This window comes from Oryza glaberrima, chromosome 8 (genome assembly GCF_000147395.1).
Source record: "Oryza glaberrima chromosome 8, OglaRS2, whole genome shotgun sequence".
NCBI lineage: Eukaryota > Viridiplantae > Streptophyta > Magnoliopsida > Poales > Poaceae > Oryza > Oryza glaberrima.
The window spans coordinates 21,539,661-21,555,517 of record NC_068333.1 but is presented as its reverse complement, the minus strand read 5'-3'; the positions used below and the strand labels follow the sequence as shown (position 1 = coordinate 21,555,517).

The 15,857-nt window shown below is 49.5% G+C and overlaps 4 protein-coding genes across 4 annotated transcripts; 2 read left to right on the top strand and 2 right to left on the bottom strand.

The window, feature by feature from the left end:
* Positions 1–80: 80 nt before the first annotated feature.
* On the top strand, positions 81–3,240 carry LOC127782632 (agamous-like MADS-box protein AGL66). Its single transcript, XM_052309900.1, has 11 exons — positions 81–484; positions 603–656; positions 787–805; positions 881–942; positions 1,044–1,071; positions 1,170–1,231; positions 1,350–1,449; positions 1,669–1,725; positions 1,815–1,957; positions 2,032–2,251; positions 2,347–3,240. The coding sequence occupies exons 1-11, from the start codon at positions 300–302 to the stop codon at positions 2,518–2,520; spliced, it is 1,104 nt and encodes a 367-aa protein (XP_052165860.1). The 5' UTR covers positions 81–299; the 3' UTR covers positions 2,521–3,240.
* A 412-nt stretch (positions 3,241–3,652) lies between these two features.
* On the top strand, positions 3,653–5,293 carry LOC127782339 (uncharacterized). Its single transcript, XM_052309502.1, has one exon. The coding sequence runs from the start codon at positions 3,993–3,995 to the stop codon at positions 4,692–4,694; it is 702 nt and encodes a 233-aa protein (XP_052165462.1). The 5' UTR covers positions 3,653–3,992; the 3' UTR covers positions 4,695–5,293.
* Positions 5,294–5,407: 114 nt separating this feature from the next.
* Positions 5,408–9,838, bottom strand: LOC127782338 (elongator complex protein 2). The gene is made up of 10 exons (XM_052309501.1): positions 9,510–9,838; positions 9,324–9,411; positions 8,829–8,914; positions 8,475–8,628; positions 8,103–8,263; positions 7,354–8,022; positions 6,928–7,246; positions 6,581–6,798; positions 6,231–6,408; positions 5,408–6,127 (listed from the first exon to the last, which is right to left on the bottom strand). Exons 1-10 carry the CDS (start codon positions 9,684–9,686, stop codon positions 5,628–5,630), a joined length of 2,550 nt encoding a protein of 849 aa, XP_052165461.1. The 5' UTR covers positions 9,687–9,838; the 3' UTR covers positions 5,408–5,627.
* Positions 9,839–11,209: 1,371 nt separating this feature from the next.
* On the bottom strand, positions 11,210–15,275 carry LOC127781615 (LRR receptor-like serine/threonine-protein kinase RGI3). Its single transcript, XM_052308600.1, has 2 exons — positions 12,170–15,275; positions 11,210–11,905 (listed from the first exon to the last, which is right to left on the bottom strand). The coding sequence occupies exons 1-2, from the start codon at positions 15,000–15,002 to the stop codon at positions 11,424–11,426; spliced, it is 3,315 nt and encodes a 1,104-aa protein (XP_052164560.1). The 5' UTR covers positions 15,003–15,275; the 3' UTR covers positions 11,210–11,423.
* Between the last annotated feature and the right edge of the window lie 582 nt (positions 15,276–15,857).

The window sequence follows — 15,857 nt, the reverse complement described above, 5'->3', positions numbered from 1 at the left end:
GCGACGAGCGCATGGGCGACACGTACTCGCCCCCCATCTTCCTCGCGCCGATGCGCGCTCTCCTCCACTCGATTTCCCGCCTGAACCGCGCCTCTCTCTCGCTCGCTCGCGCGCCGCACGCCGCACGCACGCGCTCCCCGGCCCAGCGCGTATCGTCGGTGCGCACGTCGCCGGCCTCTCGATCGAGCTATCTCGCTCTGTATATCACCATGCCTCGCGCGCTCGCGATCCGTGGAGATTTTTGACGTCGTGAATATATCGGATTAATTGGTAGCGATCGTCGGCGGCGAGGGATAAGGATGGGGAGGGTGAAGCTGCCGATCAAGAGGATCGAGAACACGACGAACAGGCAGGTGACGTTCTCGAAGCGGCGGAACGGGCTGATCAAGAAGGCGTACGAGCTGTCCGTGCTCTGCGACATCGACGTCGCCCTCCTCATGTTCTCCCCCTCCGGCCGCCTCAGCCACTTCTCCGGCCGCCGCGGGTAATAACCTACCTGTTCGTCCTGCATGGCTGGGCCGGCCTCACCGTCGACGACGACAGTAACAGAGCTTTGGTCTTCGTTTCTCTCATTCTCGGCAATGTTTTGCTCTTGTGTTCAGGGTGGAGGACGTGATTCTCCGGTACATGAACCTCTCGGAGCACGACAGGGGAGAGTGAGTGTTAAAATGCAACCAAATCGATAAACAAATCTGTCTCTGTCTTTCTATGAACAAATCGATGATGAACAGATTACCCAAATGTGACTTGTGTTCTTTGTTTCTTTGCATGGTTTGATCATTGCAGAGCCATCCAGAATCGGGAGGTAAACCGTAAGCATCATCTTCTTGTTTGAGAGGGGAGGGGGTTCATCGCGTGATTAGCTGATTATTCGATGCAGTATCTCATCAGCATGCTTCAGCGGCTCAAGCGAGAGAGCGACATGGCGACACAATTAGCAAAGTGTGCTCATATGCGTATACAATTTGTCTGAAATTCATTTAGTTCTTCGATTCCCTCTCTTCTAATCATTCATATGCATGTTTCTTGTTTGCAAATTTCAGCCCAGGTGCCCTGAATGAGAAAATAGAGGTGATAAATTCAGATTTCAGAGCAGAGTTTTTACTGTTAAAATCTCCAGTTTTGACAATGCAATATTGCAATTTAATTGTTTCTTCTATGCACTTCAGGAGATTCAGCAAGAGATATATTCTTCCCAGCAACAGCTGCAAATCACCGAGGACCGCCTTAGGTATGAACAAGATGATGATACACTGTCAGAGTTAAATTAAAACTGACAGGCAAAAACATTACTGCAAATCTGCAGTAATCCAATCCATGAACATACTTTTATGCTCGTGTTCTTGCAGGATGTTCGAGCCAGATCCTGCGGCGTTCGGCACATCCAGCGAGGTCGACGGATGCGAGAAGTATCTCATGGAATTGCTGACCCGAGTCGTCGAAAGGAAGGTACATACATGCCAGCGATGAAACGAGACAAAAATGTTTCTGAACTGCAGAATTCTGAACAAAACTGTAGAGATTCAGACAAGAACAGAATTGCGTGCTATCCTTTTTTGCTCAGAATTCTGAACAAAACTGTAGAGATTCAGACAAGAACAAAATCTCGTGCTATCCTTTTTTGCTCAGAATTCTGAACAAATCTCATCCAAAAAAAACATCTTGCAGAACAACTTGTTGAGCAGTCACATGGCGCCGTTCGATGCAACGACAGCTGCGATGCAGGTATGAGATTTTTTTTTCCCTCCATTTTTTTCCTCTGAACTGAAACGAATTACTGAAAAACTTTAGAAAATCTTGCATGTTAATTGCAGGGTGCAGATGGGACGCAGATGTACGTGAGCCAGGCGGACGGGTTGGCCACGTTCGGTGGTGACGCTGCCATGTGGGGCCCAGATGGAGGCGCGGATCCTGGCCATCCGATGTTCAGTGCATCTGATCCGTTGATCTACCTCAGGTACGTGCACCGCCAGCGCATCTCAGCCGTCCATCGGTTGCAATAAGTTTTCGAGTTTTTTTTTTCTTTTTCAGGGACCACGACGTGTTCGACGCCAACTCACAGGTGGCCGGGCTGCACGGCGGCGACCCGTGCGCGGCCGGCGGCGCCGCGGCGGCGGCGGCCGCGGTGGGGTGCGTCGACGACGACGTCGCCGGAGGCCACGCCGCCGCCGCCGACGCGTGGAGGCAGGCGTACACCTGCACCGAGCTGCTCTCCACGCTCATCCCCACCACGCCGTTCCCCCTCATGCCGGTGAGCGGCTGTCCACGGCCACCGTCGTCGCCATGATCGGCGGCGAGGACGAGCTCCTCACAATCTCACATGCTTTACGCGTGCCATTGCTGCAGCATTGCCTGGGGCCGGAGGACCAGTACCTGTCGATGGAGCATGGCATGGTGGCGGCGGCGCAGGAGCCGGTGGAGGCGTCGACGGCGAGCTGCTCCTACGTTCCCAGCGACGAGAACTCCGGCACGCCGGTCATGGCGTACGACAGCAACCCGCCGCCGGCGAACATCGCCTGACCTGATCGATCGACCTCACCTAACTAACCTACAAACTTAATACATGTACAATACTACATCGAAAGAATCACTAGTGAACTGAATAATCTCGCAAGCTTGAGGACACGTGGCAACGCACACGCATGTCGGCATTGTGTAAACTACAGAACTGATGAATATGTTATCTGGTCATAAAGTTCACATCAAGATCATATCGCAAATGCAACGAACCAACCACTGAAATCTGAAGCTGAAATTAAATACTACTCCTAAAATGATTAGATGCTTTAATTTCTTACCATACTGTCTGATTAAGTCAGGAAAACACCTGAAGAGTGGTGAAGAGATAGTGCAATCCTATGCAAGGAAGATATTACTGTAAACATGTAAAGATGTGCAGTGCAGTGCAGCATCATCTTTCTGAATCTCTGACAGAAGGGCACTAAAGCCATGAGTCAGCTGGAATGTTCTTGTTACAATCACTAATATCTATCCAGGCGATTCTTTCATATTTAGGTTCCTTAGCCATGAATTAACCCCCCATCCTCAGTTGTCTTTATTTTGGAACAAAGACGAGTAGAGTAGTATGAGTGAGTGCTGCCTTTTGCCTTTTTCGAGGTTAAGCAACTTGTGCTAGTTTTCTTCCTCTCTCCATGTGTGTTCAACAGAGCATGCTTCTCATATGCTGATATCTTGCAATTTGCACACACTTCTCACCTGCTGTAAACTTGTCACTCAGCTTTAACCACAAGATTACAGATATCTGTTTTGACTATGACAGTATGACCAATGCCATTGGTTGCCTCCTACAGTAAATTATATATACCTAACAGAAGTCACACACTCATGCTTACTTGATTGATAGTGGAAGAACCTTTTCTTTTGCTTTTGAAAGAAAGAAGAGCACATTCCAATTTCCAAGTAGCTGTAATGAGCCTGTAATATAATGCTGTTTGAACAAGCCAGAAGACAACATCAAACAGGCAGCATCAAATCGGTTGTTTGCTGAGGCCTGAGGGTGACAAATAACTAAAGCTTTAGTATTTGCCCAGCTCAAGAAATATGCTTTTGTGAGAAAAAGCAGGCTCCAATCAATCGCCGGCAGCAAGCCACCATGCCCCACTTCACACCTTTACTCGAAGCTGCTCTGAATTTTCAAATGGCGAAACACAAGGCAAATGGCCCCCATTTTGCCACCCTTCCTCATTTTTTCAAAAGCTTCTCTTTTATCTATCCCTCTCTCTTTAATTTGGACCCCCATTAGCTGAGATAGATATAGCCCTCCTTTTATTCCCATCACTCCATTCATTGTTCTTGTTCTTGCTCTTGCTCTTCTCTCTAGCTTTTGCTTTATTAGTTAGTTGGCCATTGTTTGCACTCGATCTTGGTGGTGATATGAGCTGAGCTCTTCTCTAGCTCATCTTCTTGGTGGATCTTGTGGTGTTCGTCTTCTTGGTGGATCTTGCTGCTGGTATAGCTATAGTTCAAGATTAATGGCGACTCCTTACCATGTCCAGTCTCCAAGAAGCATCCTACTGAAGATGATTGCCACGAAGCAGCAGCCGCCGGCGCTGCCGCCGCCGCCGCCGCCGCCGAAGCTGATCCTGCAGCCGAGGCAGCGGACGTCGCCGGCGATGTGGTGCGCGGCGATCGTGTGCTTCGCCTTCAGCCTCCTCCTGATCGCCGCCGGCGCGGTGATCCTCGTCGTGTTCCTGGCGGTGAGGCCCCGGGCGCCGTCGTTCGACGCCGCGGGCGCCACCCTGAACGCCGTCTACGTCGGCTCAACCTCGCCGGCGCCGTACGTGAACGGCGACATGACGGTGGCAGCGAACGTGTCCAACCCCAACCAGAAGATGGACGTGGTGTTCCGGTCGGCCGCCGTGGAGCTCTTCTTCGGCGGGCGGCGGATGGCGGCGCAGGCGCTGCCGGCGCCGTTCGTGCAGCGGCGGGGGCAGTCGCAGATCATCAGCGTGCACATGGTGTCCAGCCAGGTGGCGCTGCCGCCGGAGCTCGCCGTGGCGATGGTGAACCAGGTGAGGAGCAACAGGGTGGTGTACACCATCAGGGGCACGTTCAAGGTGCAGGCCAAGCTCTGGTTCTGGCACTACACCTACTCGATGTCGGCGCTCTGTGACCTGGAGCTCACTGCTCCTCCCTGTGGTGTTCTTGTTGCTAGGAGATGCATCACAAGGTGACTGATGATGATGATGATGATGATTTAGGGATTCAGATTTCTTCTTCAACTTCTTTCTTTCTTTCTTTTCTTTTTTAATTTTAAATTTCTTGTATGAAAACCTGAAATGTTTTCATCATGAAATTGAGCAAGGCAAGGCAAATTATACTGATGTGGATTTAGATTTTGAGGCTGGCTGTGGCTGGCTGCTGCTTCCTCTTTCTTGTTTGAACAATTTCTATTATTGAAGTCTTCAGGCAGCACAGCAGCTAAGGTTGTAGCAACGTGAACATAGTTGAACAGAAGTGTATACACAAGTAACATAACTACTACTTAGAATGGAAGTATGGAACTCATTTGCTTATGTACTGAAACACAGGGAATTCTATCCAGTTGTTGGTTTCTTGTAGATTTAGATGATACATAGAGCCCGCAGAGTTGTGCACAAGTTATTCAACAGTTTATCAAATTGTAGTTGAAGGCAAATAAACTGCATCGTTTATCAGTCAACCAATGCTACATGTCTTTAAGTAGACTATGAAAATATTGCCATTATATAGCATTTTTCTGTTGGCAACTATGACAATGGCAATATTTTCGTAAAAAAACACTAGTTTACATTTTGTCCCCCACATGTAGCTATTTCGAGCGTTCAAATTTTGCCCCGAAATATAACTATTTCTCTCATTCAGTTTCTTCGCCTACTTCCTCATCTCATTCAATCTCAACCATCCCTTGTTTAATTTCAACTCTCTCCATAATCTCCATAAAAAAAACTCTAGAAGGGCTTATACTTTTGGGACAGGAGTACAACACATCTATGAAGATACTGGCAAGACAAACACTGCCAAATCACATATAAAAGTTTGGCAATGAGATCCAGATGTCTAAGCCTATGTTCTGCAAGAACTAGATGCAGCTCATGAGCCAAGCTCTACACCATCATATAACTTTCTCAAATGTCACGGACCTCAAACACCCTTACACAATGATCAGCTCCACAAGAAGCTAACTGTAGCGCTGATTTCTCATCGGATGAGTCAGATTTCTGCCACCGTAAACGGTGCACAGTTGATACATGACACAGCAGAGGATCAAAACGGAGCATGCATGCAAAGCTGAGCGGAGATGAACCTGAGCCGCTGCTGTCAGTGGAGGCTCTCCCCCCTGAAATGTTCCAGAGCTCGATCATTCCGTTGTCCATGCCAATAGCGAGAATGCCAGCATTACTAGCACGGTCACGGCCTGTCCAGGCCAATGCTGTCACACTGTCGTGGAACTGAGGCAACGTCACGAGCAGCTTGACAGAAGATGAATCTTGAACGCTCCATATCTTGACGGTCTTGTCCCTTGATCCAGTTGCAAATTCGTAGCTGAAGGGGTTCCATGAGCATGCCCATATAATTCTTTTGTGTGCTTCAAGCTTTGCAACAAGATGATGCTCTGCTCCATCATCTAGAGTTACACAAGTGGAATGACATCAATAATTACACAACAGATAAATATTGGCAGTTTACAAATTTGTAGGAACTACTAGATCATAGGAAGAAGTCCTTACCTGTCTTCCTGATTGAGAAGACAGACAAATGACGATCCCTTGATACACTCAAAAGAAAAGCATTGTCACGAGAAAACTCCATCTGTGTAACTGTCAGGTTGTGAGATTGCAGGCGGCCAACAGCTTTCCATGTTCCAACCTCCCACAGCCAGATCTCAGCAACTGGTGCTGATTGAGCCTGCAACAAGGTCACATTACTACATCACACTCATCAAGCCAAACTACGAGCATAAAGTGCATGAACTAATGTTACTATGCCATACATGAGGACAAATTGAGAAATGTGTTATTTCCAGACAAGATGTGATAAAATATTTCATGGATATCCAGACTCCAGAGATATACATTACCTTGCAAGATGATGCAATGATCTTCCCTTCATGATCACAGCAGATGGAGAAGAGTTCATTTCCATGGCCATAAAGTTTGTGAGTTTCAGGCCATAGAGTATTCCAGGCTAGTTGATCCTCTACAGGAGGCTCAGTGAACACAGTTGGCACTGCATCAGGAATGGTCTCCATGGAATCTGGCCCGTCATTAGAAATACTGCTTTGGGTTTCCCTTGGTCCTGAATACAACCGTCAACAGACATAAGTAACAACCAAATGAAGAACTCAGAAAAGTTAAATTATGTACTAATACAAGTGCCAAACAAAGGATATGGTATATTCATGAAGAGGGCATGATGAATGCTGACCATGTGTATATATAGGTTTCTGTGAAAGTCCAAGAGCAGACATATTTGCTCCAAGTACTTGCACATCGTCAAAATCTCCAGAGTTATCAGTTTTCAACAAAGTTGCATGTTGAAGGGTCTTCAAAAATGACAAAGGAGCTTCGAAGACTCTAGAGACCTTTTCATCGGCGCCACTAACGAACCGGTGGTTCCCGGTACCCTGAATGAATGCCACACAGTTAATATCGTGCCCATGAATTTGAGGGCGAGCAATTTCACGCCAACAAGTCACATCCCCTGGGCTAACTTGGCTTCTCCAAGGAGCAAATATGCGTGTTGTCTGCGTATTTATTGTTGATGCAAAAGAGGATTAGTAAGTGGTGAGGAGAATGACAATTAACATACTACATTCTATTAGCTAGGATTAGAACTGTTCTAAGAACTCACCTGATCATGGCTGACTGATAACAGATATTCACCAGATCTTGACCATGTTAAGTCAGATACAGGTGCAAAATGACCAGATGGGACTATCTGAGGCTGCCAGTTTTCAGAACCCAGTCCAACATCCCTCCACATATGAAACGATCCACCATATCCATGTGCAAGGATGGATTTGCCATCAGGCTGCCAATGGCCACCATAGAATCCCAGTGCTGAGTGACTTAACTCACCAACAGTCACTGAATTTATCCAAAGACCGGTATTTTTCTCTGGCTTCCATATCATCATCATCTTGTCCATGGATGCAGATAATATGCTCATTGGCTGATGAGCTTCATCATCAGTTAGTAGCGTAGGAGGCTGCCATTCTACAGAATACACCCAGTCCTCATGACCAACGAGAAGGGACTCCAATGATACCTGGTAATGTGTATTACCGGACACAAACAAAGGACCTTCAATATAGGAGGCAATCCCAATATCTTCCTTTCTGGATGTTGTGTGAGCAGAAGAAACAGCATCCGAATTCATTTTCCAGATCCGAATGGTTCTATCCTGAGATGAGCTAACAAGGAAAAGGCTGTGCTCCTCACTGCCCATCATCACAGGTAAAGAGAAGTCTAAACTTCTAATCCAATCAGAATGACCTTTAAGCTCACAGGCTTTAATGAACTGCACACCAAAAAAACCTTACTTAAGACAAGCAATGCAATAACGGATAGCAAAACGAGACTAAAGCATCAGTTACAAACCTTGCCTGACTGATCCCCACAATAAATGTGGACCTTGTGATCCAAACCTCCCATTGCCAAAATGAGATGGCCTCCCTGCCCAGGCAATACTGCTAATGAAAGTGAAACCATTGGCTTTGGACCAACGGATATAGAATGCAAACAAGACACTTCACAGCTGCCTGCACATATGGAAGCAAATTACTTCAGTAGGGCAGCAGTGCACATATCCTTAAACTTTAAGATCAAAATCAAACAGTTACTAGAATTATAATTTGACCAATAGAGCTTACTTTAGATACCAGTTAGAATCAATATGGATTTCTTCCAGATACAATAACAAGATTAGGCTCTAACTACAATTTATCACAATCTATGTGTCTGTTATCTTACCAACACTAGTTGGTTCATCTTCCATTTTCCAAATGACCACAGTTCCATCTGAGGAGGTGGAGGCAAATATTGAAACAGTATCTGACACCATCCTTCCAGCAAGACAGGTGACCCCTTTTTTGTGCATCACAGGCAGTTGCAACGCATGAGTCCACTGCAATGCAGACAGAAAAACAAAAAGAATTGCTGTTAACCACTTGAGTCAATCCTCAAGACAACATAGAAACATTTCCCAGAAAATAAAATTGCAACCAGTTCTAGTCATAGGATACTGCAGGTGGAAGTCATTAACGGAGTTATAGAACAATCTATGCAAAGATGGTAAGGTGAAGACTGAAGACAGAAGAAATTGACCTCTCCTTTTCCAGAATCAATCTTCCATGCCATGATAATACCATCAGAACTTCCTGATAATAGATAGTGTCTCTCCCTGGAGCGGACTAGAAACCACAAAGAATAACAGCCAAAAACTCATCTGTCAGAATCAGAACATTTTTCCCCTTTGATCTAAAATCTAAAGTAATCTACAATACCAATAGCTTAGCACCTACAAATATTCAATGAACTACTTCCTCACATCCATTTCCGAATTACAGTAACAGAGTGCTGAAACGCAATTTAAAATTTTCCCAAAAAAAATGGAGCTCAGTAATATGACATCATGATGTCTAAAGGAGTTATTTCAGCCATATTATCCAAAGTTTGAACTGAAATTACTCTAACATCCAGATATGAAGAAAAGTTATTTGAACCATATTATACAAAGTTTGGACTGAAATTACTCCAATATACAGATATGAACACAAGCAATATAACAGCAGAAATAAATAAATAAATAAATAAACTTACTTTGGAGCACATCCTTCTTCGTGGGCAACCAAAGGGTGCAGTTCACCGTGGCCTTGTGCCCCGGAAGCGTCGTCACAATCTCACCTCTCTGCTCGCACATAACCAAATCGGTTAAATCAACAGATAATGGAGTACTAATAATCGAAGGAAGAGAGAGAGGAGCAAGCGAGAAGGGGCGGCGCGGACCAAAGGGGAAAAGAGCGCGACGGCGTTCTGCGCGCCGAAGGCGACGAGGCCGCAAGCTCCCCAGGAGACGTTGTTCACCACGCGGTTGCACCCAGCGCCCACGAAGACCCTCCCCACCCCTGCTCCGCCGCCCTCGCCGCGGGCTCCGGCGAGCCCTCCTGCTGCCGGCGGCGACATCGCGTGGCCCGCACCGGAGGAAGAGGCTGCTCGAGGAGGAGCGGTGGGCCGGACGAGGGGGGATATGTATGGAGTAGGTGATGGCTGGGGTTGTGCGCCGGCGGCGGCGGCTGCGGCGCGCTGGGAGAAACGGTGGCGGCGCGGAGAGGGAGGCGGCGGGCGGAAACACGTAGAGGCCTTGTTTGGCACGCCGGGATTCTCCGGCCCATTTACCGTGGTGGGCCGGAATTATCCGGTCCACTTCCCGTGGGTGGGCCGGGATTCTAGCAGGCAACGCACGCACGCAGTGGATACCGGGGGTTGCTAGTTGGCGGCGCGCGCGTCAGCTGCTCCCGGCCCATCAGCCAACGAGCCCATTAGCCCTCTTTTTCTTCTTTTCGCGATTTTTTTTCGTTTTTCTTTTGCGATTTTTTTTCGTTTTTTTATTACTTTTTTTAATATTTAGCACACTTATTTTTTAAAAAAAAAATTTGAGTTGAAAGTTTTCAAATCTCGATTTGAAAATTTTTAAATCTGATTTGAAAGTTTTCAAATCTCAATTTGAAAGTTTTTAAATCTGTGTTGAAGGTTTTCAAATCTCGAGTCGAAAGTTTTCGAACCTGAGTCGAAAGGTTTTGAATCAGAGTCGAAAGTTTTCAAATTTGGGGTGAAAGTTTCTAAATCTGAGTCGAAAGTTTTCATATTTTTTCAAATCTTAACTTAAAATATTTCAAATTTGTACTTGAGAGTTTTCAAATCTTGAGTTGAAAGTTTTTGAATCTCAAGTTAAAAGTTTTCAAATATGAGTTGAAAGTTTTCAAGTCAAAGTTGAAAGTTTTCAAGTCAGAGTTGAAAGTATTCAAATCTAGGTTGAAAGTTTACACATATATGAAAAAATTCGGAAAAAAGAAAATCCTAACTGTGTCTTGCCGCCTATTAGGCCGTGTGGGCAGGCGCGTTCGCGCCGCCAATTAGGATTCCTAGTGGATACCAGCCACCGGATCCCAATCCAATGCACCATCTCAACTCAACTCAAAATCACCTCGGCCTATCAAGTAGTATCAAATCAACCCCTCGGCTTTCCAGTGATTTGGCAATAAAGACCGGTTCACTTTAGTGCTACTTTTAAGTTCCAACACAACCAAATTTTAGCATTAATAATAAAATTTCATAGAACAAACAAATCATACATATTCTTATCATTGCTATACTTACGGTGGTGGAGCTAGGATTTCCCTTATGGGTTCAAGCCTTGAACTTTGTTATGTTAGAAAACAATGCCATTAAGCAAAAGCGGAAAATTAAGTTTAAGTAGTACTCCCATGGACGATGTTCAAATCTCACATATGGTGTTTTACTCCCTTTGATATACAATTTATATATACATGTATGCTAGTAAAGGCATATATTTTACTAGTATACATGTACACCATGAATCATGTTGTACCTGTCACTACTATACTGCCAAATTTGGTAATTATAAAACTTTCCACTCTTAAAAAGTCTGCTAAAATTTGGTAAAACTTTACCAATATGTCCAACACTACTAAATTTTGATAATGCCATATTTAAACCCCATATACAGGCATTTGACTGCAGAACAGAGTACATACTCAGATACTCCTGTATCTTTCTTTTTCCAAAAATCAGATTACATTAATTTACAAGTACAAAATACATCTAAAAATACAACATTGTAACCTCAAATAATTCAAGAAATCACTACTCACTATCTACCACTACAGGTCTCTACAGAATTCAACTCGAGTAATCTGACATGGCAAACGAGCAGCTAGAAGAGCCGCCCTTCGGCAGCGTGCTCCTCGCCGGCGACCGTCGCTCGGCCGCCGGAGGCGCGGCGGCGGCGGCGGCATTCTGCTCCTTCCCCTCGCCGCCGCCGGCGGCGCCGCCCTCGACCGGCCGCCGGATCTCCTTCAGCAGCGCCACCACGTCCTTCATCGCCGGCCGGTCGTCGGCGCGGTGCGCGATGCAGAGCACGGCGACGGAGAACACCTGCAGCATCTCCTGCACCTGCGCCTCCGGCTTCCCGCGCAGCCGCGGGTCGAGGAGCTCCGCCACGGCCCGCTTCGCCTGCAGGTGGTCCCGCACCCACTGCACCAGGTGGGTCCCACCTGGCAGCGTCGGGTCCAGCGGGTGTCTCCCCGTCAGGATCTCCAGCACCACCACGCCGAAGCTATACACGTCGCTCTTCTCACTAATCCTTTGCATTGACGCGTACTCTGTCATATAAAAAAGTTTTAGAAAAAGAATTATTTTCTAAAATGATAGAAAAATTTCGGAAAGTAAGGTTATGTTTAGCATAAGCATAACTACAGATACCAGATTCACGATAGATTTGTAGTTTATATGTTAAATTGTAATAATTTTAAATTTATCTAAGATGAAAATAAAATTTATCTAAATATTATCGACGTAATCAGCTAAGAATACCGGGTTCAAAAAAATCTGGATTCAGTGTGAAGCTTTTTTTTTTTTTTTTTTACCTGGTGCGATATAGCCGTAGGAGCCGGCGATGCGAGGCTTGGACGAGTCAACCTTGGCGGAGCCGGAGTCGACGGCGCCGGAAAGGACGCGGGCGAGGCCGAAGTCGGCGAGGTAGGGCTCGTTGCGCGGGCCGAGCAGGACGTTCATGGCCTTGATGTCGCCGTGCAGGATGGCCGGGAGGCAGTCGTGGTGGAGGTAGGCGACGGCGTGGGCGACGCCGAGCGCGATGTCGTAGCGCGGCGCCCACTCGGCGGCGCCCTTGACGCCGCCGCGGTGGAGGAACCCGCTGAGGCTGCCGTTGGGGAGGTAGGTGTAGAACAGCAGCTTGGTGCTCCGGTTCGCGCCCCACCCGAGCAGCCGGACGATGTTCCGGTGGCGGATCGAGCCCAGCGCCGCGATCTCGTTCCGGAACGCGCCGGCCTCGTCGGAGGACCACATCTTCTTCACGGCGACGGAGTCGCCGCTGGGGAGCCCCACGCGGTACACCACCCCGGAGCTCCCCGTGCCGATCACGTTCGCCGACGTCAGCGACCGGACCACCTCGTCCACGGAGAAGTCCAGCTTCTGGTACAGCGTCACCTCCCACGCCTCGCCGGCGCCGTGGATGGCGCCGTTGCTGTCGCTGCGGCGCGAGCGGGCGAGCACGTACGTCGCCGACAGGAGGAGGAGCGCGCTGACCACGGCGAGGACCGTCATGGCTAGCTTCAGCGACGAGATGGCCGCCCGCCGGGTGGCCTCGTCGCCGCCGGAGCCGACGACGAGCAGGTGGTTGCCGGCGATGTCGTTGATGGGTAGCTTCTGGAAGAAGGCCGTGTCGGGAAGCTCGCCGGAGAAGGCGTTGTAGGAGATGTTGAGCGTGACGAGGTTCTCCAGCCTTGCCAATGGCTCGAGGCTACCGGAGAGCTGGTTGTACGAGACGTCGAGGCAGCCGAGCTTGTCGAGCCCGGCGAACTGCGACGGGATCTCGCCGGAGAGGCGGTTGCAGCTGAGGTTAAGCGAAATCTCCAAGAAAGGGAGCTTCCCGAGCTCCGGCGGGATGCCACCGGAGAGCGCGTTGTCGCCGAGGTCGAGCAGCTGGAGCTTCTCGCAAGAGCCGAGCTCCGGCGGTATGCCACCGGAGATCCGGTTCTTCCCGAGGTTCAGCTTCGTCAGCTCCGGCAACGACCCAATGCCGGCGCCAAGAACTCCGGTGAGCCGGTTGTCGGAGACGTCGACGAACTGGAGACTTCGCGGGAGGTCGCCGGGCAACGTGCCGGTGAGAGCATTGGAGTGCAGGTCCATGAACTCGAGGTTGTCGCACCCGGACATCGCCGCCGGCAACGGGCCGGTGAGGCGGTTGCCGCCGAGGTCGAGGAAGTTGAGGTTCTTCAGGTTGCCGATCTCCGCCGGGATCGTGCCGGAAAGCCGGTTGCCGTTCAGCCGGAGCCGGTAGAGGTTCGTGCAGTTGCCGATCTCCGGCGGGATGAAGCCGGCGAGGTCGTTGCTGAGCAGGAGAAGCTTGGTGAGATTCTGCAGCGCGAAGAGCTCCCTCGGGATGGCGCCGGTGAGGTTGTTGTACGAGAGGTCCAGCGACTGCAAGCCCTCGCACTGCGCGAGGCTCGCCGGAATTCCGCCGGTGAGCCGGTTCTGCCACGCGTAGAACAGCGTCAGGTTGCGCAGCCTCGGGAAGTCGACGCCGATCGCGCCGGTGAGCTGGTTGTTGTCCACCTCGATGTCGGTCAGCGACGTGCAGTTGGAGAGCTCCGGCGGGATGACGCCGGTGAGCTTGTTGGTGCTGAGCTGCAGCTGCTGCAGGTTCGGCAAGCCGCCGAAGCTTCTCGGGATCGGGCCGGTGAGCTCGTTCAGGGACAGGTCGATGAGCACGAGCTCCTTGCAGTTGCCGATCTCCGGCGGGATCGTGCCGACGAGCTGGTTCTGCCATAGGAGCACCGTCTGAAGCTTCTTGAGCTGGCCGAGCTGCGGCGGGATCCCGCCGGAGAGGGTGTTCTGGTAGAGGTAGAGGCTGGTGAGCTCGGTGCAGTTGCCGATGCTCTCCGGGATGGAGCCGGTGAGCATGGCGGTGTAGATGGCGATGGTCTGGATCTTCTTGAGGTTGCCGATCGTCGCCGGGAGGCTGCCGGAGATGCCGGTCTCGGCGAGGCCGAGCATTGTGAGGTCGGTGCAACCGCCGATCTCCGGCGGCAGCGGGCCCTTGAGCGCCTGGTTCCCGCCGGCGCGGAGCACCTGGAGCTTCTTGAGGTTGCCGATGCTCGCCGGGATGGCGCCGCTCAGCTCGTTGTCGTAGAGCGTGAGCGACGTCAAGCCGGTGAGGTTGCCAATGGCGTCGGGGATGGCGCCGCGCAGCGAGTTGCTGTTGAGCGCCAGCGACTGGAGCTTCCTCAGCCGGCACAGCTCGGCCGGGATCGCGCCGGTGAGCTGGTTCTTGGTGAGGTCAAGCGTGCTCAGCTCGGCGAGGTCGCCGAGCTCCTTCGGGATTGCGCCGGTGAGGTTGGTGCCGGAGAGCACCAGCGTCTTCAGAGACCTCGCCAGCGGCAGCACGCTCGCCGCCGGCAGCGCCCCGCCAAGGTCGACCGACTTGATGGTCACCGCCACGACGTCGCCGCGCGCGTCGCACGACACGCCGAGCCACCGGCACGGGCTCGCGTCCGACGCCCTCCACGAGTCCAGCCCGCCGCCGCCGCCGCCGCCCGTCCCGTTCAGCAGCGACGCCTTCCATCGCAGCAGCGCCTCGCCCTGGTCGCCGACGCAATGGCACTGCGGGACGAACACCGCGCACGCGCACGCGAGGAGCACGAGAAGCCTCGTCGCCGTGGCGCGCCAGCGCGGCGGCATCGTAGAGAAGAGGAGAAGAGAGAGAGAGAGAGGTGAGGACTTGGTTTGGAGCGGTGGCGCCTCCTCCTGGCCTTGGGATTGTAGAGGAGGGAAACCCCACAATTTGTTTATATCTCAGAGGCTTTGGAGATCTGGATCCAAATTAACAATTAAACAATCTAATTAGCTTTTATAGGATATTCTTTTGCAATAAACAACGGATTTGATTTGGGTGTGGTGTTTGAGTAGTAGTGTTGAGTGTGAGCAAGTGATGAGTGATTTGGATTGTGCAAAAGAAAAAAATTTGGTTCTTGAAGTTATGGATCAGAAAGGAATATGTGCAGTTTTATAAGCTATAAGGAGAAGATGGGAGGAAGATGGCATGGAGCCCTGTTGATGTCATCATTTGGATATGTTTATCCCCTAGTTGATGTACTGATTATTGCCATAGGGTCACCCTGAATTGTTAATTAGAGCAGTTGCTGCTGTCAAAAAAAAAACATCTCCTCTCTTGGGTTGTGGGAAAAAACATGTAATTGTCTCGGTAATCCAACTTTTATACATTGTTAAGTACGGTATTCTAGTGCCTGTGAAAGTTTGTTTTTTTGTATTGCTTTGGTTCAGGATGGTCAGAAGTTAACAGCGTCTGCTGCTGGTGTTTGTTTACTGTATTGCTTTGACATGCTCTCTCCTCTGAGTATTACCTTCTGAAATGTTTCTGCTGCTCTGCAGAGGTTCAGACCATCTTGCGAAATAAATACTCCAAATTTGTTTTACTGCAGAATTGTAATTAAAATATTCCTATTACTAGATAGTAATTTGGCAATTATGTCAAACTTGTAGCTGAACTAAGCTTTGTCAAGCCTACCCTCCAGT